Below are 26,593 nucleotides of genomic sequence, written 5' to 3'. Positions count from 1 at the left end.
TTCCTATCCAAATCTTAGTCTCGCCAGTCCCTAACCTGAAAGGTTTGAAACAAGTACAGCAATATTTTTAGGAGGGGAAAGTGACTGCTGCTCACTTCAGAGTGGTGCTACACATAATATGTTAACACAGAAAGAAAATCACTTCTTCACCTCTTTGCTCCCCTGCATGGGAATACAGCTTCGGTCATGATTGCACCTCAGGAATCACATAGTAAAAAGCCTTTCCAGTGTGAAGGTTAGGAACTGGGCATGCCTTATCTCATAAGATGCTCAGCAAGAGCTCTGTTTCCAGGAAGACAGGTTTCCTTTTGCAAGTGCAGATTTTTGTCTGCTTTTCCTATAAAATGAACTGCTGGTACAAATGTGAGTTCTCGAGCCAACAATTCATACTGCTGATACGAAAAAAAAAAAAAAAAAAAAAAAAAAGAAAAGAAAAAAGAAGACTGCTTGTTTTTCAGAAGATATCTGCTCATGAATATTAGGACTCCTGTAAAGGACAGGAAAGAACGGACTGTGAAGCTAAAAATAACCTCACAGATGAAAATACTATGTACTCTAGCACTACCACTGCACATTTGGACAAAATACAACAATCAAATGAATATAAGAATTGCTATAGAACCAAACACCTCTCAAATACTTAGAGACATTTCCTTTCCAGGAGAGAAATTCTAATTTGTAAGTCATGTATACTTTTCTAGCACCAGGCAGAAGTGCCAAAATGTATCATTTTTCCAGAAGCACAAGAAAAGCTCCAATCTGAGAATGATTTTGCCTGAACAACAAAACTTACAAAGCCAAGTAGTAGCTGCATGGCGTCAAAATGAAAACTACTACATACTCTCCAAATTAACAGAAATATTCGTGAGCATTGCAAGGGGAGATGATTTTTGATTCTAGCACTTATTTCCTAAGGTCTCAGTACTGCAAAGTAGTGGCCCTAGTTCACAAAAGCACCTAAACACAATCATAGCTTTAATCATGACAGCAGATCCCCATTCAACTTGATTATTCAGATGGCATGATTAAATTCTAAGTGCTTAACTGCATTAACACAAACATCAAGGTTTTTGTCTCAGTAGGACAAAACAAGTATGCTGAAATTCCCAGCACTCATACATATGAACCATTTGAATTCAGATTACTTCAACTATTTTTCTGTAAGCATGCCATTTTGCCAAAAACAAACTGTCTCTCCTGTGTTTTCTATGCTTTTGCTCTATTTCAGCGAGAAATTCTATTTATTGATTCCGATATTACATAGAGAAATGAGCTTTTCTTTCACTAGGATGATTACACAAAAACATTGCATAGAAACACAAGAGGGGTTTCATTTTATTTTTTTTTCCCCCCTCAGTAATTGCTGAAGGAAGCACACTGCTCACTAGCACAGCACAGTGAATGAGCTAAAGCTAGTGTTCACAGCTGTGCTCAGTGTGTTCCACGTGCAGCTACAGATGCTGACAACAAGACATTTGGGATGCCCTGATGCAAGGGCTTTTTCTGTGTTGGTCTGGTGCCCATCAGAGGGTGAGCAAAGCCACAGGGCTGTACTGTCCATGGAGGGCAGCAGGCCCCTGAGGTACCATTCTGCCAGACAAGCAGAGCTGCAGATGTGCCCTCTTTTCCACTGTCACACCCCCAGATGCCCAAATCTTTCTCTCTCTACCACAATACTGCTGGTCTTTGCTCAAAGAGCAAAACAGAGAGCAGCTGTTTTCTGTGACTAGCTTTTAGTTTGTATGAAAGAATATTTTTATATTTCTCTACTCCCATGCAACAAAATATAACTAATATTACTAATAAAGTACTGTCATTGTATAAATGATGATAATATTTTATCGACACTGTACTCCTTTAAATCAGCATAGACAACATATAAAGATCTTAGAAAATTACAAGGACTCAGAAACATAATGCACTGCTTGCTTGGAAGTGCTAAAAGGTTTTTGTCTGTGCTTTTCCCCAAATTGAATAACTTTGCCCCATCCCAGTGTATTTCAACCACACTGACTGAGTTGCAATTCTCAGGTTGCGCCTTATTATTTCACTGAAAAGCAGGCATCTGTACCCTCCAAAGTTTACTTAAATCCCCTACCTTTCCTACATAGAGTGGGTCTGAGCCCATGTATTCTTCCAGCACAAAGAATTGATTCCACACCCAGCTGCGTTTGGTTCTTGTCCTCCCAGATTGAAAATAGGGCTTTGACCTGGACCTCGAGGGTTCAGCTTGATTCATCCCAGAAAGACAGAGGAAAAGAGCTATTATCTGCAACAAATGGCAGAACTCCACTTTGCCCAACTTCATCTTTTTTTTTTTTTTCTCCCGTGTAAGAAAAAACCTTGATGAGAACGGGCACAATTCCAGTTGTCTCTTCAGCTCTTGCCTCCAGCAGGGTGTCAGCTGGGAGTCCAGAGATAATAATTTGTGGAGTAGTTGATTGGGAGAGGTCAGCACTGCTGAGCAGCCTTCACCAAATAAAAGGCATAATAGGTACCTATTGGGGAAAAAAAGCAAGAACAGTCAATTTTATTCCATTTAAGAACGCAAATTCTTTTCCACATTCACTTAATGCAGGAATGTTAATTTATAATTAATTTTTCTAATCATCAGTACAGTTGAGTTTACTAAGTCTCTCAGAGCTTAGACTGTGTTCCTTGGATTGCATTACTATTGCTGATAAATCTGTATTTGTAGCTACAAGATTTCCTTATGGCTGTTCTTTCTGTATATCAGTTTCCCCAGGACAAAGCCTGAATTTTCTTCTATTCAAAATAAGCAAAACAAGTGTAATTATTTCTCAGTTATTTGTTTTGGGTTTTTTGTTTTTGTTTGTTTGTTTTCCTCCTCTGCCTACTATACTCAGCTTTACTTGCCATTACCACAACAATTATAAACCAGCTTACAGGCAGGAAGCTATATTAATGGAAAAGACATATGCTAGCTTAACTCTCTTACCAAAAAGCAAAATAACAGTGTATAAAACGAAACAGAACAATTTAATTGATTCTTAGTCACAGCAGACCAGATGTTTGGATTTGCAGTGATCTGAATATGACCAGCTGAAAAGCTCTGAGAGTTCCCCAGTTGTTTTTTCTATGTATATTCCTAAAACATGATGAGGCACATTAGACTAGAGTATGTACTTATGCACACGTATGATCGGAAAACAATTTGATTTTATGTTTTCATTGCTAACTTACTTTAATGACTAATGATATTTCAGCAATAACATGCAGAATTTTTATCCTTCTGTGTATCTTGTCCATTTCCTTTTCAAAATCCTGATCATTTAGTAACTAGTGGAATTCAGTAAAGATTAAAAAATCCTCTAACACTATTTAAATCAGTCTTCATTTCTGTCTCTTACAGTTAAGAACATTCTCCAGACAACTAAGGATATATTAATATAAGGATTATGAAGGCATACACTATGTTAGTCAGAAGGAAAATGCAGCTTTGCATTTCAGGGAATTCACCTGCAGTATGACAAGTAAGCAATGCTCTCTGAAAGAGGCATTCTTCTCGTCTGAGCAAACAGTGAGGCAGATGAGAAGTATTTAAGAAGTGCCAAACACAAGGTGAAAATAAGGATGAAATTAAAACTCATAACAAGGCTTTCAATTAAAGTGAACTGTTGCCACTTAGGAAGTCACAGAAGAATGAAGACCACATCCTTTGTACATTGTATTAACCTAAAAAGAGGAGACGTTAAATCATGTATGCATTAAACATTCTTAGATAGATTATTGTATCCATAGCTGTAACTATTAAAACTGCCTGGAATGTGATCTCTGATATCTGTTTTCAGTATGTCAGGCTCTTTAGCTGCAGAACTACGTATGTGCTGCCAAAGCACCTAGAGGGCAGAAACATGAAACAAATAAAAAGATCTTCTGATTATAGACTGTATTTAAAGCCTTTTTATAATAATCCCTTCTGCGGTACTACCCTGTACTAGAAAGGCTTTGCTTAGAGACTAGTGGGATAAACCACAAACTCGTGGAGCAAGCATGCTAAGCAGCTGCAATTTGAAAGCTTCCATATGTGAAAATCTAGTGTCTACCCACAGGCAAAAATAAATAAATAAATGATAACAGGAAATATCTTACCTAGAGATCCTAACTTCCAAAATGTGATGCTACAGTTAAAAAAAGACACCTCTCCGACACACACCAAGATTCTTTTCTCAGCAGTGTTAACATGCAAGTGTAGCAGAGTCCAGTTTAAAATGATACATCCCAAATAGTTGTAGCTCAGTTTTGATGTGGGCCGTTGGGTAAATCACAACCACATGACATCATAATTACTAGAAGGACTACCATAGGTATCAAGGACAACATCTCAGCACTTCTAGTGCCACTTGGAGTTTCTTCCACTCCACTCAGGTAAGAAGAGCATTGTCTGTAACAGCGGCTGTTTGCCCACCCCTTAGTTTTCCCTCTCTGTGTCTAAGTTATATTAGGTTTAATACATCTGATATTGATAAGCTGTCAGTTTATTTCAAAGAGGCAGCAGATTGTTACTTAACAGAGATAAAAATATGAAATGGGATTTCTTAAGAAATGTCAGTAAAACGTTTACAATATGTTAAAGTCTTTCCACTAAGCAGTTTGAAATGTCTTGTTCTTGCTCTGAACAGACATTTCAAACCTAGAATTGCTCTAACCTTTATCTCAAACAGTATTCTCTTATATCCTTTCTTTTACACCTGCAGGGAAGTATGAAAGCCACCATATGGAGTGCCATAGTCCCTAGCCACACACCACAGCATGGAACTGAAAAATGCACCCAAAATACCAACTGAAAAACAGTCCATATGCTAGACAGCACAATATGATGAAAAACAGAATGCTCACACCCCCTGGAAAAAAAGGAAAAAAGTTGTCATTCTCAAATTCTTTCAACACACAGTCTCCAGAATCCCAATTATTTTTGTTTGGCTATCTGGCAGCATTCTGCTCTGAAGCCCTCTCCCCTCTACTCTTTCCGTTCTTCAGAATAAATCTTCCAATCTTCCTATACCTCTTAGAGCTTTTTTTTTTTTTTTTTTTTTTTTTTAAAAAAAAAAAAAAAAAACCTTTTTCTATTTGGGGAAAAAAATACTTACTATATAGAATTTCATCTTTTTTTTTTTTTTTTGCATTCGTAGATATTTTAGGTCTTTTCACATTGTACATATTTATATGAAGCTTATATGGTTATATGTAAAAAAAGAAAATGTTTTTAAACATTTAAAATGTTTTGTGATAACATCACCTTCTCTGTGAAGTTTGCATGTACAAAAATGTAATACACAAGCAACATCACAGCACTCATGAAACTGAAAGGAAAGCTGAAATGTTGGTGGTTTTCTCCTCATCAAGGTACAAATTTAATTCAAGGAGCACTTGCAGTACCAGATATCACTAATAATGACAGTAGTAGAGGGGATGCAGTTTCTCCAGTTTAGGTCCTTTATCTATTATCTCTATTTACAGGCTTGAGTATGAAGTGAACAGAAAACTGACCTGCAATTACTTTGTATTTAAATATACGCTGTTAATAAATGGTATCCTGTTGTGTACAAATTAACTACACAGAACTCAGAAATATTTGCGCTTGCAATTAATATCATTCATTATTCTAGCACATTATTGCACCTTTATATAAAGCTACTTCACTCTTCAAATGGGCCAAAACGCAATCATGACTCCTCAAGACGCACCTTCTTAAAAAACTGTTTAAGTTTTAAAACTTGAATTAATTTCACTAACCTCTAGTTTCCACATTCCCTATTTACTTTGCATATAGGCCTGACATTCACAAATATGGAAAAAAAGAAAAAAGAACAACCAGTGTATAATTCAAGTAGCGTGTTCTCTGATCTGGACAATATGTGGTGGTGTCTTTTGCTCTATCAGTAACATGTTAAGTGAACTACAAAAAATCCCACCTCATTCCACAATCTCTACCAACAAAAATAAATAAAAAAAATAGAAATTAAAAATATTAATCAAACATCCACTTTTTCATGTCATGTTCCTAAGTATCTGCTTGTTCTATGGGATTTTAAACTGTAGAATATGAAAAAGTAATAAGCCCTTTATTCAATATAAACCATAAAATTTATATTTTCTCCCATCTGTTGTATAGAAGTTGGGCTGTATTTGACCCATAACCTTGTTGCAGAAGTTTTCTGGTGAGCACTTCTAATCTGAAAAATGTTACTACTTTACTTTACCAAAACAATCTGCTAGTGTCAAAAAGACACCATTATGCATGGTCTCCATGGGACAATCTTGGTTTGATGAAAGCATTCAGATCATGAATAAAATCCTCAGCTTTAAGGAATAATTCTCCTTGTTGCTAGCAATTAAGGATCATTTACACCCACTGAAAATCTCTCTGAATATTTTGTTTGACTTCATAATTTCCAAATCAACACACAAAGACTAGTCCGTGTTATCTGCATGTAGCCATGAGTCTCATTAGATACGGACAAAAAAAATGTCATCAGCCTCCTAGCCATCCTTGTGAAAGTCCTCTTTCCCCCACCACTGAAATTCTTGCAGCCTTGAAGTGTCTTTGGTGAAGGTTCATGATGACCTTCCTTTTTCTTTTATCACCTAATATTTGCAGTAAAAGTACAAATTTTTACAGACTTTCACTCACATACTGCTACTGGTGTCACAGTACCAGTTTAATATATGAACTATATTATTTCCTTGTCAACCTAACATAGAATTTTGTCCATCATCTTATATTGTTCTAAAGTCTTTTCAGCAAAATTCTTCAGGCAGAAGTAGGAATCCCAAATCTTTTCCATTACTGAACTCCATTGGACTGGATTAGATTCCTCTATTTTGAAAGCTCACTTTAAGATCAGATCATCCATTTAAAGTCTAACTGGAGAGTTTTTCAATGTTCTTGCTTCCTCCACCCTTACTCTCCTCTTGTAAGATTGCTACAGTCTTTGATACTATAACAAAACTCACTGGTTAAACTTAGATCTCACCATCTCTGGAACTGCAGCTCAGAAAACACCTGCCAGTAAATCTTGTTTCAGCTTGGCCAAGAGCACACAGTTATCCTCCCCCCCCACACATTCATTTTATACATTCAAGAAAATAAGACGTGGTGTGTTGAGATAATTCTGAAAGTAACTGTTGACACTGGATCTTGAACCAGGATTGCTTAAACAAAGCTGAACTAGCAGGTGAGACCCCTAACAGTCTAAGTAACCTCATTGAAATATTTATGTTTTGACATACAGTTTAACAATGCCCACTGGAAAGGGTTTCAATTTCTGTGAAAGAAAACATTGCTCTCAGAGGAACCGCAGACTCATAGCAATGTTACACATCTAAATATCACAGGAGACTCTTCTGTAGGCATAGGAACTCAAGGACCCTTGAGACAAAGGGTTTGGAAAAGAGAACATACCTAATTATGGTGTAGATTGCACTATCCGATCACTATATTTATATATATAAAATATAATATATATATGTATATATTCCCACAGAAATGCAAATAAATAAATAGTTTTCCCTTTTATGAGAGGGTACCTTGGAACAAGTGAGGTGGGGACCACCATTCCATGAAATGAAGGCCTGGGAGCCAAAACCAAGTAAGGCCTCTTAACTCACTGTGCCAGATGACATTACATCTACAGACCACAACCTCCTGCAGCTAACTGGCCTAAATATTCACACGGGAGATCTGTAAATGAAGTGCACACTCTGCAGTCTGCATCTGGTTATCAAGCAAGAAACTACCACAGCTCCAAACATATGGCACTGTTACACTAAGTTGGCTCCAGTACCCTCTGACTCAGGTGGAACAACCTGGTGAGACAACAGGAAAACACTAGGCACACTTTGATAAATGATACGGCTTCACAAAAGTGCAGAGAGAAAACCAAACTGCTTTTGGTTTTTCACAGTGCTCTGCAGTTAATCATAACACAGTATGTGACTGGAAAGTTCAGTTGTTTGAGCTTCCTCCCCAACGCCCCCACCCATTCTCTCTAGCTATATTGACAAATAAATGTTTATATTATTTTCTCCAAATGAAAATGCTTTGTCGGTTTTTCTTCCACCTTGCTATGCTACATTTAATAGATCTAAGTTGCTGGAAAGGATTATGCTAATTTGATCCGTTATTGAAAAGAAACAGCAGCAGTATTTGTAATTCTGTGACCAATCAAGTCAAATATTTAAATTTCCTCAAGCTCAATTTCTGCAGCCTCATTTAATTTGAGGAATTTCACATAATACCTCGGGAAAGAAATGACTTAGTGACATTTCCTTGCAGAACCACTGAATTCCCAGAGGAGGCACTCCTGCATTACTGCTCAGAGTTAAGCCCAATTTGACAGGCAGGACAGAAGTAATCGTCATGGATTTTATTCACCTTTCCTCAGTTAGAATTTAGTGATTTTTATTGCTACAATGAAACAATGCCCAGATGCCCAGTAGTAGCGTGAAACAACACAGGAGAGGAGAAGAAAAAAAAAAACAAAAAAAAAACAAAAAAAAAAAAAACAAACAACCATACTTGATAAATTGAACTAAACTGGATTGGATGGCTTAGGAAAGCATTTGTTGAAGAACCACTGAGTTGACCAGACACTGAAGTCAATAGCCAAAATAAATACAGTGAAAGCTGCTAACCAGCCCATCACTAAAACAGTCTTCTGAGTAGTATATTTGTCTGCAGAGCATCTGAAATTAAAAATACCTTCTATTTTCATTGACATTGAAGTTTGTTTGTGTGTCATAAACCTTTGAGGAAAGGCTTAGCCAAGTTTACAGCAAAGTAAGACTTTAAATTGGAGTAAAACAACCTCAGGTTTTGCATCAATAATGACTTTGAGTCAAGTGCCTGACTGACTGCTGGGAAAAGAAAAAAAGAAAGAAGAAAAAATATTGAAAAACACAGACAGAACACTCAAAGTTATACATGAAAAGGATCTGTTCTTCTCATCAGATAATTCACGGGTAATCTGCAGCTAAACAAATGATTTACTATCATCCTTTTATATGGGAGGATAAGAGTTTTTTGCTATTAAATCAAAGACAAATAATCAAGCATGCTTTGCTATTATATCAATAAAAGTAGACTTAAAAGAGCTGTAAGGCTGTCATCTGACATTGTTAACACATTTCTAATGACCTACAGCAGACTTTAATTACAATAAAGTCTCCCATTATTAGGGTGAAATGCCCTCTGATTAAAAATCCAATCTTCAATGGCTTTTGCAAGAAAACAGTCCACATTACCAATGATCGTAGGTTTATTTGTGTGGTTTTTTTTGCTTTTTTTCCCTTCACATTAGCTCAGACACATTTCTAACAGTGCAGTGGTAGCCCAGATTATTAACTTGGATTTTTTCCTAAAATACCAGGCCATTTTACATCTCTATTAACTTCCCAAACCCAATTTTTTTCAGATGCTTAACATTAAAAATTGTCAAAATCAGCTTTCAGATGCTTTGCTCTGCTCTACTTCCCATGGATTTTACTGTAATTATTTTTAAAATCTTACTTAGCCTTTCTCAGTGCCCCTGAGAAAGAAGAATGCCTAGATGAGATCCCCTGCTAAAATGCAGGCTGGGAGAGACAGGAAAGTGCATACAAGGACTTTAAACAGGATGCCACATTTGGTCTTCAGGGAGTTGGGTTAGACTTACTTGGTGTTTTTACTATTAATTTTCTCCCAAAATATGCTAACGCCACTGTCACAATGAACTAGTTTTAATGAGGCACACAGATTATTTCTAAATGCTCTGACTTCACTTTTACATTTTTAAAACTGCTTTGATATTACTAAGAGTAAACCAGCATCATTTCACAGCTCATCTGCTGACCTGTAGCACCTTTGGAAGCTATAATCTAAGTAATCTTCAATTACTTACACAACTGTCATGTTGTTAATGTAACTTGCCCATCCATCTGAATAACTCTTCACATGAGATCATACAAACCTGTCTTCACCAGAAACAGGATAGGATCTACCCTATGCCAGTAGTAAACCCGTGCAAACTTCCCATGAGCAATTAGTAGACATGATAAAGTCACACACCACTGACAAGGTGAGACTGTTACAGAAAGACATGTCGGAGTTTGGTTCCTTTATCTATTGATTTTCTTATTTCTTGCAGAAAGTAATTTATTTTCTACAAAACATTATGATCACCAATGTTTTTGCTGAAAAATGGCACAACACTATGTCTTGTTAGAGAAACTATTAAGTATATGCTGCCCTTTCAAGTCTCTGCTTTGACTTGAGAAGTTATCTATCAGAACATGAGATTTTTTTTTCTTCCAGTAGGAAAGAGATTAAAGTACCATCATTTCAAGTCCCAGAATCAAGTGTCTCACTGTTCTCTGCCCTCCCTTCCCTAAATCCCCTGGTTTGCTGGGAAAGCCATCATTCACAGAATCTTTGCTCACCTGAACTCTCTCAACCTCTGGAAAGCACGAGTATAAAGGCTAAATCCTCTATCAGAGGGGGGTATTTCCTTCTGTTTACCAACTACAAGCTGGATCCAGATCACAAAATGCTTGCTACCAGTACACACAATCTGTTTTTTGAGCTTTCTGTGCTTAGATGTATGGATAGATGGGGGCCAGGGCAGGGGGAAGGGTCAGTGCCAAGCACTGCAGAGCGAGCCCTACCAGCTGAATACTAATCAAAGAAACAAGCTCCCACCATTTCCACGTTTGCAAACTCCTGAATATCCTTGACATACGAGGAGGAAAGCTCTGGGAAATAACTCCGGAGATTTCCCGGCCTCCTCAATCTCTTGCTGTGTAGCATCAGCGCTGAACTCAGAGCTCCAGCAAGACAACGGCTCCGGCAAAGAACCAAGGACTTGGTGCTTGATGCTGACTACGCTGTGTAGAAGTCCACAGTCCTCCCTTCCCCCACTCCATCTCCCCCCCGTCCGCGAGACTTCTCTAAAGAGTCAGGAGATGCTATTGTTCCCTTATTCTTTTCAGAAAGCGCACACGCAGGCAGAACATCGGCGCTCGCACTTCCCGACCGCAGCCCGTTCCCGATGTTCCCACTGCTCCTTCTCCACCGTCCCCCCGCACCGCGGAGTGGAAACTTGCCGCGGAAAGCCGCGTAGGGACACGGGGAGAGGAGCCTCGCTCAGCCCTTCCCGCAACTCCTCTGACCTCCCTCTGCCTACACGAGGGTGGGGAAAAGGAGCAGGTGCGGGCAGCACTTACCTGCAGCCCCTCTCTCTCGGCTGACCGGCTCACTGAGTGCTTTAATCCCAAGGGCCGGCGGTGCCCGAGCGACAGAGCGCTGCCAGGGTGCTCCCAGGCGGGGGCTGGGCTGCGGACGGCGAGCGCCCGCCTGGCATGGGGACTGCGAGCCCGCCCGCGCACTGCCTGCACCCGCGGAGGCACGAGCGCCGCCGCTGCCCCGTTCCTCCTCCTCCTCCTCCACTCACTGCACGGCGCAGGCAGCCGCTGTGAGCACGGAGCGAGAAGTGGGTGCCGGTGCCAAGCCCAGCTCCGACTGGGTGCGGATCCTGGCTGCGGGAGGAGGAGGGAGAGGAGAGAGGGAGGAGACAGTGGAGGTGGGGATGCTGCTCTGGGCAGGGGATATCACCGCACAGCGGCCGGTGCCGGCTGCCAGCTCCCTTCTTGAGCGCGGAGAAGGCACCGCGACTTTTTGTACCTCCCGAAGACCCAGCGGTTGCTATTGAAAAGGGATCCAGAGAGCGAACAGCCTACCCGACCCCTCTCCCCCCGCCTCTCCTCCTCCTCCTTGACAGGATATACAGATGGAGCCCTTTGGATAAAAATCAGGAGCAGGGTTAGGGGGTGGGGCGCTAGCCAATCTATCTCCCGATTTGCATTTGAAAGCATGGAGCTGGGGCAGAAAGTTTAAGATATTTTTTAATCCCCCCTGCCCCATCGCCCCACTCCCAACACACAAGCATATCAGCCGAGCACCCAGGGCGCGAAGACAAAGTAGCAAAACTAATCCGAAGTATCCGAGGTCCCTACTTTACAATTTTGCCCTTTCGATCTCCCCAGGATGCCTCTGTTCCCATCCACAAAGCCACCCATTAGCACCCCTATCTCCCTGGCAGGCGCTAAGGAGCTGGGAGCTGCGGGGCAGCTAGCTGGTTGGGGGTCGGGGCCCCCTCTCTGTGCGCCCTCTGAGGGTCCCGGGCCGCTGGGCGCGGTGCGGGTCCCCCGATGAGCAGCACGGATCTGTCACCGCGGACGGCAGCCCACTCACTTCTGCTGCCCTCAGTGCCGTCGTCCCTCCTCCCTGGCTCTGTTTAACCGGAGGGGGGGAGGGAGGAAGGAATAGTTGTAATAAAAAAGTATTTCTAAAGACCTGGAATAAATAAAGCAGGTGCTCCCATAGAACAAGCGGCTCTAGAGGAGGCCGAGGCACGGTGGCGTGCCTGCGCCGGGTAGAGCGCTGCTCACCGGGAAGAAGGAGAAGGCTCCGTGCTAGTTGGTGCCTGAAGCAGCCACGCACAGCCCCACATCTCCCGGGGAAGATTCTTCTCCGGGGGAAGCCGGTCTGAGGGATGAATCTCTGCTTTGCTGGGGATTGGTTCGACTGGGAGAGCAGCAGTACAAACTTTCTACCTCGTTTCAACAATGCTGAATGAATTTGGGTCTGCAGCAGAAAGGAGGTCCTCCACTGAAAGGCGATCGCCTGGGAGTCAGGTCTCCTGCAAAAGGCAGAGAGAAGTTCCAAGTGCTGGCAGAGCTGCTGAACTGACATTTTCCACGGGCAAAAATATTTTTAACACCTACTGTTTTTAGAACAATGGATCATACCAAGGGCAACCTTGGTCAATGTCTTTTGATTTATAGTTTTGTGAGAAAAGCATTCTCAACCAACTATGAACCAACTAAAAATCTGCGTTTATAGCTGAATTCAATTCCTCATATATATATGTACTGTGAAGTGTAGTATCAACAATAATAATGTGAAGACAAAATCACTTCTTAAAATAGAAAAGTATTTATATCACAAATGATCTTTCTTTCTTTCTTTCTTTCTTTCTTTCTTTCTTTCTTTCTTTCTTTCTTTCTTTCTTTCTTTCTTTCTTTCTTTCTTTCTTTCTTCCTTTTGTGCTTCCTTTCATATCTTCTATCATTTTACTTTCTGGATGTGTTTCTATCCTTTGAATTCAGTAGTATCTACATGTATGCATATTTTATAGATGGAACAGGTAAAAGCTCTGTGTTTCTTGCCTTATAGCTTCATTCTCAGATATGTGATTTCTAATATCACCCCTATACACAATGGGAGGCCGCTCAGTATATGGCATTTGTGGACAGAATAGGTGGTTTAAAGAGGGCAACTACAAGCAATCTTTATTCTGGAAGTTATGTAGCATCTGAGCATGTGGTTACGGTGTAATAGGATGTATTCAGGCAAGAAATCCTGAAACATGATTGCACACAGTTGCTTAAGATTGCAATTAAGGACTCTTCTTTCTTTTGTCCTCTTACTCCCAATCCCTAATTCATCGTTCACAAATTAATCAAAATAAGACTCTTTGCACTGATCCTTGAAGGACGAATTTCAAGGACAAATTATCTTCTTGCTCACTAACTAACACAAATACCCTTCCTTCATCTTCTTTCAAATTCATTGTCATGCAGGCAGTACTGCGGAACTTTACTTCTTCATACTTATTTTAGCAGCTATAACTTCAATCATGAAATATATGTATATACATTTGAGGCAAATATATATATATATTAGATTAGATTTATTTATTTATATAAGAGTATTTTATTATTTGAGAGTGGGATGAAACAAAAAAAAAAAAAAAAAAAAATACAGGGGCAGTGATCTTCATAGATGTTACCCACCACCTTCCAGCTCTTTCTTGGTTCTTCAGGTTCAGGGGCAAAGTAATTTTACAGTCACTTGAAATGTTTAAGTTAGAAGGATTATTCCTCATTAATTTTGATTCTTATATTACTGATTAGAATTGGAATAGCCAATTGTCAACCAATTATAAAGCTTTCATATGTAGACCCTCATGGAGTATTTCATGACATTCTTACTGACTTAGTGGACCATTCTCAAGAATGTAGTTTGTTTTCCAAAAATATATATTCTTTCAAGCAAACCCCATCATTAAAATGCACGCCTGTAAAACATTTGAACTTATTTTTACAGTGTTGAAATTAGGATAGATATTTCTGTATCTTTTTTATTATTTTTTTTTCTTTTCTTTTTTTTTTTTTTTCCCCTAAATGCCTACCCTGTCACATAAAAATAAAATGTATCAAACCCTTTGACTTTTACAGGGGAAAAACAGTACAATGACTCCAAAAAGAAAGTGTGACTAAGCAGGCCAATTTAATTTCATTGCCCAGGCAGAATCAAACATAAAGAAGCAATTATTCTTAGTAACTTTTGGCAATTTACCACTTCTAGTAACACAAGCAAATGCATATATATATATATATATAAACAGTTTGTTCTGGACTGTCTTCTTGGTGGGTTTTTGCCAGTGAGTCATTCCATTCCAGTACATTGACTGGAAGATTTTGGCTGTAATCCACGCTTACAGTGCTGTTGTATTTCTTTCTAATATCTTTTATAGTGCATTTAGTCATTCTGAGAGGTATGCATGTACCGTTTGCAGAGGAAAGCCTATGGTTTGTCAAAAGAAACACTAGATCTATGTCTTAGCTAGGCCCTGTAAAGGTCAACCACAGGCATCAAAGATCCTGTTGTTCCTGACTCCTTTCCTTTGACTTCTGAAAGTGTTGTGGGTGTTCCTGCAAAATCTGAGTTGAAATACTGCACTGTATACGAGATCCATAGGCAAATCTAAGACTGACCAGGAAGCACACTCTCACACACTGTCAAATACTTAGACCATGAGGGCTTTGGTGTCTACTGCTTAGGGAACATTTTGACTTGAGGCAAAAACAAAAGAGCTTTATCATTCTCCTCAGTCCCTTAGGCCACTGTCAGTCTCTTAATATTAACATTTCCATCTTTGCGATCAAAGTATGCATTCAAAAAAAACACAGAGACTGGTGAACAGGATGCTGATAACTCATTGACTGAGAAGGAAGAATTAATTTCCATTATGTACTCAGCAGCCACTTGCAGAGTTTCTTTTGATAGTGGAATATATCATGTTCAGAGGCAAAATGCTAACTTTTTGTTGCTCTACCTGAAAGCCTCATGAAAGCCTCATATGGCTTTCATGAGGCAAACAGAAAAGCCATAGTAGATCTTTTTTTAAAGGAAAACTTTATTAACAACCATTAGCACATGGTTGCCCTCTATGAATATTAATGCAATTATACAAGACTTTTAGGTAAAGATACAGAGGTATTATTTACAGGTGACTCTAATTCTGATGACAACTTTTCACCTTCATATCACATAGGAGGTCACTGTCCATTTTGTGGTTATATTGGCTCTGTTTCAAATCTAGCACCCAGCATTTCTTATTTGATTTTTAGTCATCTTTTTTTACTCATTTCTATAATTAGCAGGAGGAAAAACAAGAGGTCTATTGAAATTTAAGAATCAGGCTTTAAATCCACAAAGTAATGTCTCTGCTTTTCACTGTCCACCCAGTTATGACTTAATTCTCTGTTTAACAGAGCTTTTGAGTTAGGTGCATTGTTGTTTACATTGCAGGAGTGTTTTCCAACCCCCATGGAGCCACAATAAATTTGGAACATACCTAACAGTCCCAAAAGTTCAGCAGCCTTCTCTATAGAAGACTTTATGTAGAAGATTTGGTAGGCCAAATTAGATAATAATGCAAACTAAACTGTAGCAAATAAAAATAACAGTGATTCAATCAGTCAGTTTATTAGATCTCCACAGTGGCCTATGACACATAAGAAGCAATTTTACCAATTCAGCATTCCCATCATGGCTCCAGCTGTTCTAACTCTTGTTCCTCTGTACTTTGTCTTGGCATATTGGGCACACACACATTAGCACACGTGGTTAGCTGGTATACTCATAAAAATTATATTCTCCTTCAGAAGTAAATCTAGTTAATCTGAGGAGTTATAACTGTAAAAGTCATAAGAAGTTGGAAAGGTGGAGGATGGTAAGTAAGTTGTCAGAAGGCTGTAAAGAGAAATGGAGAATTTCATTATGACCACATGGGGATGGGTAATTAATGCAAGCAAGGGTAGATGGATTAAAAGGAACCTAAGACCAGAATGTAGTCTATGTGGCCAGGCTCCATATGTCATTTGTCATATTATAAGTGGATGTACCAAGCTGGCCAACAATGAGACAGAAGGAATACAACAGGACAAAGCTGGCAGTGTTGTGCGCAGAGCATACTGCAAGAACTGGGGGTTACCAATAGGAAAAAAAGTCAACAGCCAAATAAAGCTTCTGTGAATAAAAGTGTGAAAATTATTTTTAAAACGTTAGAATTCATAAAACAAGAGCTAGGACTAAAAGATGGGAAATGGAACATTGTAATCAAAATTAAAAAGGGGGAGGAATGCCGAAGATATAGCTCATGAGAAGTGTAAACAAAGTGCCACTTATTCCTGTTTCCTTGGACCACATGATGCAACACTATTACTGCAGTGGTATAGAGTATGTTAAAACATTTCTCTAACAGACCTCTCAAGTAGCTGCATTTATGTCCATCTCTAAAATACTGATGAACATAGTAGTCTTTTAAACAATTTTAAACAAGTCTTGTAAACAAATACATCCATAAACACTGGGGTCTCAGATTGATGTTTCATGCTAGCAATATCCTGCTGGTGGAGAAGAGGCATCAACATTTTTATAATCAGAACCTCTCTCTTTTCTGATGTATGCAGAAAAAAAATTAGGTTAGATAAGTTTCTGCTGGATATTAAGCTCAGTTCTGCAGGGCATTCACACTGTGGCAAAACTGAGGTCAATTTTTCAGGGGAATTGCACTCTAGACTGAGAGCATTTGTCTGATCCTATGAAAAGTTAAACACAGGAAGTCCAATTGACTTCAGGGAGTTCTGCACTCTTCAATGAGCTGCTTCTGTGTAACAGTCTTCTGAAAATCTACAGCTAAGTTACTCCTGGAAAAAAATTCCTATGCGTACACAAACAAATCAGTAAATGGTTATACACAGCAGTATTTTATATCACTTTGGATCAGGGTCTATATTCTTCATCATCTAGACAAAATTAATGTGAATAACTTCTCCACTGACATCTAAGCCCAAACCAGACTTTTATGTTCCAGTGTAACTTGTCACTACAAACTTGCATATTTCCTAGAATAAAATCAGACTTTATATCTACAATCTTAGAAAACTTTTCTGAGTAACTGGACCATGCTATAGACAATGTTTCATCATAACTAATATTCAAGATGCTCATAACCTTCCCTGTATGAACACATCAAATAAGTAAGCAAATGCTGACCATAGCAACAAATGGACACACTCTCTTTCTCCCTCAAAAAATAAAAATGAATTCTAACAGGACTAATATTTATAAAATGTACAGAATAAGCACTGTAAGCCCTGGAAACACAGTGAGGAGGAAGCATGCTGGTGACCCCTTTTCACTTTAAGACAGTAAAACTTTTAGTGTCTGAATGATAACCTAAATGCTAAATTTTAATACCTGAATATTTATGAAGATAGAATTCTAAAACAACATGAAAGCTCTCATATAGAAAGCAGATTTAAACATTTTGTAGATGAGCTAGATAAAATAATTGACTATCTTCATTGTATTGAACTGCTCACTGTAGTAAATAATTGGTGTGAATGCCAAAGTAGACATGATTATATATATCAATTTTCTACCAAACTAATATATTCATCTTTTTTTGCTTTTGTTAAAAGTCACAAGACCTCACTTTTGTGTTTAAAATGTTTAAAACTTTCTAAATCCCTTAATCCTACATAATTTCTACCTGTTCTTGCATTCATTAAAACCAGAGGGAGGAAAAAAAAAAAAAAAAAAAAAAAAAAAAAAAAAAAAAAAAAAAAAAAAGGTTTGATTCAGTAAGAGAAGAATAATTTTATGAAAAATCCAAGTCTTTTAAATCAGAAAAAAAAGCTCAGGGAGTGGAACACAGCACTTTGCCTCACTCTAAAAGAAGGTGGTAGAAATCCCTTTTCATTCTGAAAATGCACATCCCAGAGCAATATGTCAGTAGTTGTTCTGTCAGAATCAAAACTGTGTGTTACTAATTCTGCTTCCTCCTACATCTACCAATGCTTATGCAAGGAGAAAGAAAAGGGCTTCAGGTCAGGTGAAAGAAAATGACAGTTCCCTAGAACCTTCTTGCTCCCACATTTAGGAGGTTAATAGTGTACTGCCCTGGCATCAGAATCAAAAGCCACTCAGACCCCTTCATTCTTTTGGTGTATTTCCTCCACAGTATGGCCTTTGGAGACATTAGACACTGGTCACTAGGATATCGTGTCTGATCATTCAGCAATACTGACCTTAGTGCTACAGTTCTACATGCTTTGTTTTCTCAATAGAAGTACTGCATTTGCTTTTCTCTGAGTCACTGGAGTTTATGTCCTGTGTATTTCTGCTGTGAACTTTCTGAGACAAGACTTTTCTAGATCAAAAATTTCTGCAAATGACAGAGCACAGATAGAACGTAAGAACATAAGAACATGATAACTTAATGAGAAGTATCACCATATGTTAATAATTTACTACACATGTATGTCCATCACTTTAAGTCATCCAGTGTCATGGAGTGTTTATCCAGTATGCATTCATCCACACATTTAATATGTGTTCATTCACACACACTCATGTTTCTTTGAGCTTATTGACCATGGTCCATTCAATCCAAAATTCATTGCAGGAGGTCCTGCAAGATGTCTTCTTGAGGATTCCAGCCCTACCTTCTGCATCTAAAATTTTGTGCTTAGGTAAAGATTTGTTGCTTAAGTATGTAACTGAACAACTCTACTAGACTTATTTTGAGGAACTTTTATTACAGTTACTGTGATTATCATCAAAAGAGTGGAAAGAGATAAAAATGGCTTCATATATGAGGTGCAGTATACATCCTCAGGCCCAGGGCCAACAAAAGAATAGGTATCTTTTCAGAGGCAGATGTCTGAAAGAGGATAATATACCCACCAGTTACTCAGCTGCTTCATCTGTCATCTTTATGAAGGCATGTCATGGTTGGACAGAGTAAAATTGCCTGTGAAAAGCTATGTGAAGAAAAAAGGGAGACAGAACCAGGTAACTGCCTCTTCCTAAGTGCAGAATGAAATCAATGCTTAGGGAATGAGAGTGTAGGCAAGAGAAGGGAACAAAGGAAAACAAACATAAGAAAAACTTTACAAAATATATGTAAATAATATCAATTATAGCTACAGCACTAAAATACTGTTGTTGCTTTAGCATTACTATTAGTTTTTTGTTTTTTTTTTTTAAATAAAAATTAGACGGTAACAGATGTGAAACAACCTTAAGCATAAATTCCTTCACTCCTGTTATTAAGCATGGTTAAGATTTCAGTTTTCATACACCCTCTAGTTCTGAGAATAAAAGCAAACAAAGGAAAATTTGACTGTTCTTCCGCATTGTAAGTCTACTGAGCTCTGTAATTTGAAGATTTGTTTTCTGACAGTTTCAGTGGAAAAAAGAGGGAGAGAAGAAAATTGTTTCTCCAAAGGCATTCTGACCCATGAAAAGACCCAACTGTGTGTGTTGGGAAACATGTCCAAGCTCTCCTCTATTTAAGGCTTCTTTCTCTTTCAATAAAATGTCAGTACCTCTTTGAATACATATTGTCCCTGATCAAGACCCTAGTGAAAGGCAACAGATGTTGCTAAGATTGTGCCCAGGCTATCCTCTATCATTTCATTTCTGAAAGGGAGAAAGGGAGAAGAAAACTTGCTTTAAATCACTGGGCCATTTTGTACTTCAGCAAATCTGTTTGCACATGCTCGACTGGCCTCACAGAAAGGGCTGAGCCTTTTGCTTTCAGCCTGAGGTCAATCCTAACGCTCTTTTCAGTGGTCCACACTCCTTTCACATGGAGCAGCTGCCTCTGATTGCTAGAACAAATTGAGGTGATTCAGGCCACCAGCAGGGCTATGGTACATGTGCTTTTCACCAGAAAGGGAGGGAAAGCCTTAGAACAGGACCAACTGGGGCTGCCCACAATAAACCGTAGGATTAGATTTGATACACTCAATATTAAGACATGCTCTTGCTGAAAAGTAGGCTATAGTGACATAAACTACAAGACAGTTGGACTGTGAAAAGAGGGGAGAAAATGGTGTTCAAACATTTATTAAGTTACACCTAATTATTTAATTGGGGAATATTTAAAACAGTAACACTGTCAGGTCAAGATGGGGAACAACTTGATGTTTAACTCCCAGCAGAATACTCTCAAGTAAATGTGATTCCAGATAAGCTTCTCGCCTCTATAATATTCTTATAAACGTCATCTGCAAGTTCTCTAAACCATTTCTGCCATCAATCTCAGGAGAAGAATAATCTCCATTTCAAACTATTTTCAACCTGTTTCAGTAACTGAAAACTGCTATAAGGCTGTTATCCAAGGAGAGCAGGGGAGAAGACAGAAATGAAGAAAATTTAGTATTTACCTCTTTTTAATTTCTTTCTAATCTAGCAAATGAGATAAGAGCACACAGTAGGCATTAGCAGTGAAAGATGAAGGCATAACCCATCCCATGATCCACCCTGCCCCCACCTTTGCTAGTTCAGTCAGTCTCCTGCAATTATTTGGTTCAGTCCCAGATATCAGATCACAGTACATTCTTCTGTGCAAAGGATCAGACCAATGACTCTCTGAGGCTGAGGCCAAACAAAGCAATACAGTACTACATTAAACCACGATACCAACAATTTGCCACTTCAAAAGGATTCACTCTTTGGTGCTTTTGCCAGGAAAGCAAAATCTTTATGCATATATAGGTAATTTCACAGATTGGACAAAATAATAATAATAATAATAAAAGTTAATTTGTAAAACCACAGATTTACAATCAGAGACATTAGGAATTACAATTACTCTGGGTCTGCATTCATATGGAATGACTGAATCTCACACATGGCCTTTGAAGTACAGTTATCCGTGAGGTAATTTAATAAACCAAAGAAGAAAGGAAAAAGATGTGTTTCATCATCATAGTATCATAGTATCATAGTATTGTGCGAGTTGGAAGGGACCTTAGAGATCATCGAGTCCAACTCCCGGGATTCGAGCCCTCTGTGTAGCAGAGCGGCACTTCTACCCCCTGCTCCACAGGGGGGGATTCGAACCCGGGCCCCCTGGTGTTGCAAACGGGAATTCTACCGCTGCGCCACCGGAGGCACACAATTTACTCAATTAGCCGTTATAGAAATTGAAACTGGGGGAAAAGATATCTAAAACTCTGCCTGATGACTTAGAAATTTTCAGCTGTGGTACAGGAAGTACAAATAATAATAAATAATTAACAAGGAGAACAAAGCAAAACAAAGCAAAACAAAATGAATTACGGTCACAAGATTTTCTCAATCTTCTTTTATTAGTATTTCATTCTATTACTTGCAAATGTGTTCACACAGAAATCAGGGGGAAAAAAGGTTGGATATTCAAAGAATAATTTTAATATAAAGTCCAGAAAGAGTTCATATCTTCAACAGAAATTCACTTCTTTTGTTGGTTAAAGACAATAAGTAAATAAATAGCATGTATTTTCATAGCACTTGTTAAACCTTTGTTTTCTATAAGACACTGAAAATTGTGAGTATAAGGAGAACTGCATCCAAAAACTCACTTTCATTTGTAAGATAATATACTAGACAACATAGGTTGTGTCCAAGATATACTAAGTAAGGGTTGATTTCAACTGTGCAAGATGTGGAATTGTGTGTTTCAGAGTCGCTAGCAAGCTGAGATATTCCTCTTCTCCTTCTCACCCTCATATCATTTCTTACTATAATGTTAGCTGGAGCGACATCACGTAAGTAAAGAAAGAAAATCTTGTTTTCGTCTTTCCAAATCAATTTTTAGCACAAGTCCATATCTGTACAATTGGGCAGAATAAAAGATATGGATGGTAGGGCAGAAACAACTATTAATAACAGTTTCACTATATGTTTTCTTCAAAAACTTCTTACTTACATTTTGGGGAACTTCAATATAAAGAGTCTTTGAGCTTATCTGATGGTAACTGGTTGTATTGCTTATTTTTGTTTGTTTGTTGTTTGTTTGTTTATTTTTTAAATCTCATTCTGTTATTGGGTTATATACTCTTTTAGGTCTATTCCCAATCTTCTGGAGTTATAATTGCATGAAGTATAGCTATTGAATGAGAAAGAGGAAGGAACAGAATCTTACTAAATTTTCTTCAATGGCAAGTTTTGGAGATGGAAATGGGGCCTTCTGGGAATAATCTGACAGAAAAGATCAGTCACTTCAGCATGCTTCTGCCTACACTTGCCAGATTTGTACAGCATGTAAGCAGTAATGTATGACTGACAATGTCAAACTCTGCTGAGAACACCAGCAGAAAGGGTATGGGCATTTGCCAGTTGTCAGTCCGAAGCAATATGCACTTTAATAAGCTAGGCACCAGGGAATTCATGTTCTGAAGGAAACAAATAATCACATGAACTTCTGCACAGTTTCTTTCTGTGCATAAGCCAAACTAGGCCAAACCAAGCAACTAAACAAAAAATAATTAAAAACTCCACCACAATTTAATGTATAAGAGCTTGTGCTTTCCTTTTCTTAGAAATGAATGAAGCTTTCATATATCGATATTCAGGTGTACAAAATTAATTGATGATATATAAATAATTTGATAATATCTAGTCATATACATAAAGACCCCAACATAAAGTAGATTAAAAGTGAAATACTCTACCTTTAAAATCTTAAGAACCTCAGCATTACAAAAAAATTCATAGATGGTTATTGCTATGTCATGTTTTAATAGAAGTTAATCCATATCACATGTAATATATTTCAGGCATTTTCAGTACTGACAGGAACAGGAAAGACCTCTGTGGAGCTAAGTCTGATCTCCTGCATGTGTGTGGTCTTAACTGGTATTATTCACCAAGGATTCATAAGAATCTCTGACAACGCGGAAAAACTCTGCAAAGCTTATTGTTACAGAAACTATTAATTATAGATTATTAAAGGTTTATTATACCTTGGTATAGTTAACAAAATATATAATAGAAACAGGCAATATAACTGATTTAGAAATTCAAGAGCTTTTTGAAAAATTCCTTCCTTTGAGGTTGTTGAGAGATGACAGGGGGTGATGCACAGACATAACACTCGTGTTATATATATATATATATATATATATATATATATATATATATATATGTAAAGAATTAAGAGTCATAAAACAGAGTAGTATTCCATCTCACAACCCAGAAGTGAGGTTTTTTGTTTTTTTTTTTCCAAAGCAGTGCCAGTAATAGCTTTATTTACACCAAACTGCATTCAGTCTTCTCCACTATCCTTAAAAATCTATGGAAAAAAAAATAAAAATAATTTTAAATCTTGCCTTTTTCACATTACTTTAGCACCGGGTATAATACAAAAATGTAATAAAAGTCTGAAAGATACTGTGTGTCACTGTCATAGCTTTGTTATTTTTGCTATTAGTATTCCACATCATAACATCATGTGGAGTACAAAGAAGAAGAACTACATGTCCCAGAGGACCTCATGGTCAGAGAGGGAAATACGTCACAGAAGTGATGCTGGCTCTCTCTCTCACTACCTGGCAGCGGGTGTGGGTGTGCTTCCAAGCCATAGTGCCTTCAGTTTCAGTAGGCTTTTCGATCTTCAGAAAACTCTCTCTCTCTTATTTTATTTGATTTATTAGCTTCAGTTTCAATTAGATTGTATTATATTGTGTTATCTTGCATTCCAATATCATAGTTAGCAAAATATGTTTTCCTCAGATAATTGCTGCTGCTCTGTTTCCTTGAGCCCAGCTCTCATCCCCCTACCCCTTCCCCTTTTCTCTTCCCATTTCTGGGGTCAGGGGGCCCACAGGCCTACTGTCCCCCTGTCACAGACATAGATTGATCTAGATAGTTTCGTGACAGTTTTAAAATTAACAAATAATTTTTAGGGAAATAAAAAAATTTCACATCATATATTATTTTCTACCTGAAACAAGCTGTTGTTAATCAAAGGAGATGGTTCATTCTCTATGGAGGCTACAGTTTTCATTGTCTGCTGTTGGCATGCAGCTTGCTCAAACTGTTAATTTAGTGCTTATATTAGATAACTACATTTGGTTGGTTGACGATCTTGGGTTAATCAAAGACCATTCAGAAGACTGGACAGCAGTTCAGAGATTTAACCCACTAATGGGAACACTTCAGGTCAAACTGCGCTCATTCTATTCATTCACAACCATTCAAGGGATTCACTTCAGTTATGATTATTCAATAGCCAGCATCCATGGCCAATTGCAAATGGCGGTTCTGAAGGGACAAGAAATACTCATAATAAGGTATAAGGAAACACCATGGCGACTGTATAGCATAGCCCCATGAGAACTCATTATCCCAGTTTTGTTCAGACATTTCATTCTTTTGTCCACTTGGGGCTATTAACTGCAGTTATTCTTTTTGTAATGAAGTTGCTAGCCTTAAGTAACTTTACTACAAAGTAAAAAGTTATCTACTGCACTAGAATCTACTGTCCTCTACCTTGTTCAATTTGAATAAAGCCTGAAAACAGATATAATGAAAATAATGAAAATATGGACTGAAATGCCAATAAATTAGTAATAAAATTCAAGTTTAACATGAACTCTGTATTTTTATGTTTACTTTTCTCATTCCCTGTTGCTCAGAATCCTTTTACTCTCTGGACAGGAGTACGTAGATCTATCAACAAAATTATTTAAATCAAACAAAAATTGAATTATTTTGAAGGCTTATGATCTTGATTTAGTTTTAAGCCCAGAATAAGGAAAAGATTATGAGTGAAAGGATTAATACCTACTGATTCTTACTAGGCACTATAGTCCCCAGATAGTACAATAATAACTCAGAGAAGTAAAATCAGAACATGGACTCAAATTAGTTGACTGAAAATGAGATTATGGTGGTAAAGATGCTTTTAGGGAATTGAAATAAGATAATGGTTGGAGCTTGTGCACATCATTGTTCCTTCAGTATTCCCGATTACAATTGTTATTATGACAGCAATGATAGCCTACTGGTTCACTTTGTGTAAAAATGCCATTAATTTATTTTATTTTATTTTTCTCCATTCACCTCTACATGGAGAATTTATTCATTTATTTATTTATTTTTCACAAGATATAGAAAGAATGTATACATTGAAACATATTGAAATACTCTCTGCTTTGGAACTCAAATAAAATTTGCAACAGCCAAAATTCAAAACTCAGACTGTATGATATTAACTGACTGGGGAGAGATCTCCAGGTTTTTAAACTATCTGATGCCAGCCCCTTTCTTAGAGTGGGGGCTCCGGATAGGCTTTGAATCCCACTATATTTTCACCCTGATGGTCAGATAAACTCCAACACACTATTCAAAGAAACCAGAGGAGAAAAAACTACAATAAAGGGCTCAAAGGTTGAGAAAGGACTGGGAAATCACTCACCAACTATCCACACGGGAAAAATAGACTCAACAGTGGGAAATCAGTATAATTTATTGTTTAGACTAACAGACTAAAACAGTGAAAAACAAAAAGAAAGCTAAACCACCTTCAATTCTGTTCTTCCTTTTTCCAAGCAGTGCAGAGGAACTGGGAGTGAGGACAGTATTCAATCTGTAACACTTAATCTCTGAATCTCTTTCATCTTTAAGTTCTTCCTTTGCTCCAGCATGGGTTCCTTCCTATGGGATGCCGTCCTGCCTGAACTGATCACATGCGGACTTCCCACATAATGCTGCTCTTTAAGCAGTGCTGTAACATGAATCTGTACCACAGGGATCATTCTTCAGGATGAGATTACTCCAACACGTCCCCATAGGTGGCAGCTTCCCCAGTCCTCCTACTCCAATTTGGGCTGCTCTTCATGGGCTGCAGATCCAGACCAGGCTGCTCCTGTGGAAGTATCCATGGACTGTGCCTCCTTCAGGCACCATCCACTGCTGCACGGCTGGCTTCTGCATGGCTGCATGGGGAGATCTGCTCTGTGCAGTATCCGTGGTTAGCAGGTCTGCTCCTCTGTGGGTCTCTCCTGGGCTGCAGAGAATTTCCGTTCTTTGCCTGGAGCACCTCTTGCCCTCCTTCTTCACTGACCTTTGTGTCTTCAGGGCTGTTTCTCCACATTTTCTTGCTCCTTTCTTCAAGTTGCTTTTGCGCAGTTTTTTTTTTTTTTTGGTTTTGTTTTTTTGTTTTTTTGTTTTTTTTTTTTTTTTGTTTTTTTTTAATATTCTTTTCTTAAATCTGCTCTCCAAGAACATATCCAGCAGCACTCATGAATCAGCTCTGGTAGCAGTGGGTCCATTTAGGAGCAGCTGAAGCTGACTCTGATCTGACATGGAGCAGTGCTGGGCTCTGCTCACAAAGGCCACATCTGCAACCTCTGTTTCAAAAATGTTGACTGGACATGCAGAGATGAGAACAGAAAAGCCAAATCG

At 38.3% G+C, this 26,593-nt stretch overlaps 1 protein-coding gene across 2 annotated transcripts in view; it reads right to left on the bottom strand.

The window, feature by feature from the left end:
- Positions 1-11,631, bottom strand: part of CDH7 (cadherin 7) — a 90,073-nt gene extending 78,442 nt beyond the window's left edge. For both annotated transcript variants that reach the window (XM_072328487.1, XM_072328488.1), the window contains exons 1-2: positions 11,224-11,631; positions 2,099-2,498 (exon numbers count right to left, since the gene is read on the bottom strand). In XM_072328487.1, coding sequence (XP_072184588.1) covers positions 2,099-2,308 — 210 coding nt within the window. In that variant the 5' untranslated portion in view covers positions 2,309-2,498; positions 11,224-11,631. The remainder of the gene's footprint in view (positions 1-2,098; positions 2,499-11,223) is intronic.
- Between the last annotated feature and the right edge of the window lie 14,962 nt (positions 11,632-26,593).

The sequence above is a fragment of the Excalfactoria chinensis genome, chromosome 2 (assembly GCF_039878825.1).
Source record: "Excalfactoria chinensis isolate bCotChi1 chromosome 2, bCotChi1.hap2, whole genome shotgun sequence".
NCBI classification, from domain to species: Eukaryota; Metazoa; Chordata; class Aves; order Galliformes; family Phasianidae; genus Excalfactoria; species Excalfactoria chinensis.
The sequence above is the reverse complement of the archived record's forward strand: the minus strand, read 5'-3'. Positions and strand labels throughout refer to the sequence as shown.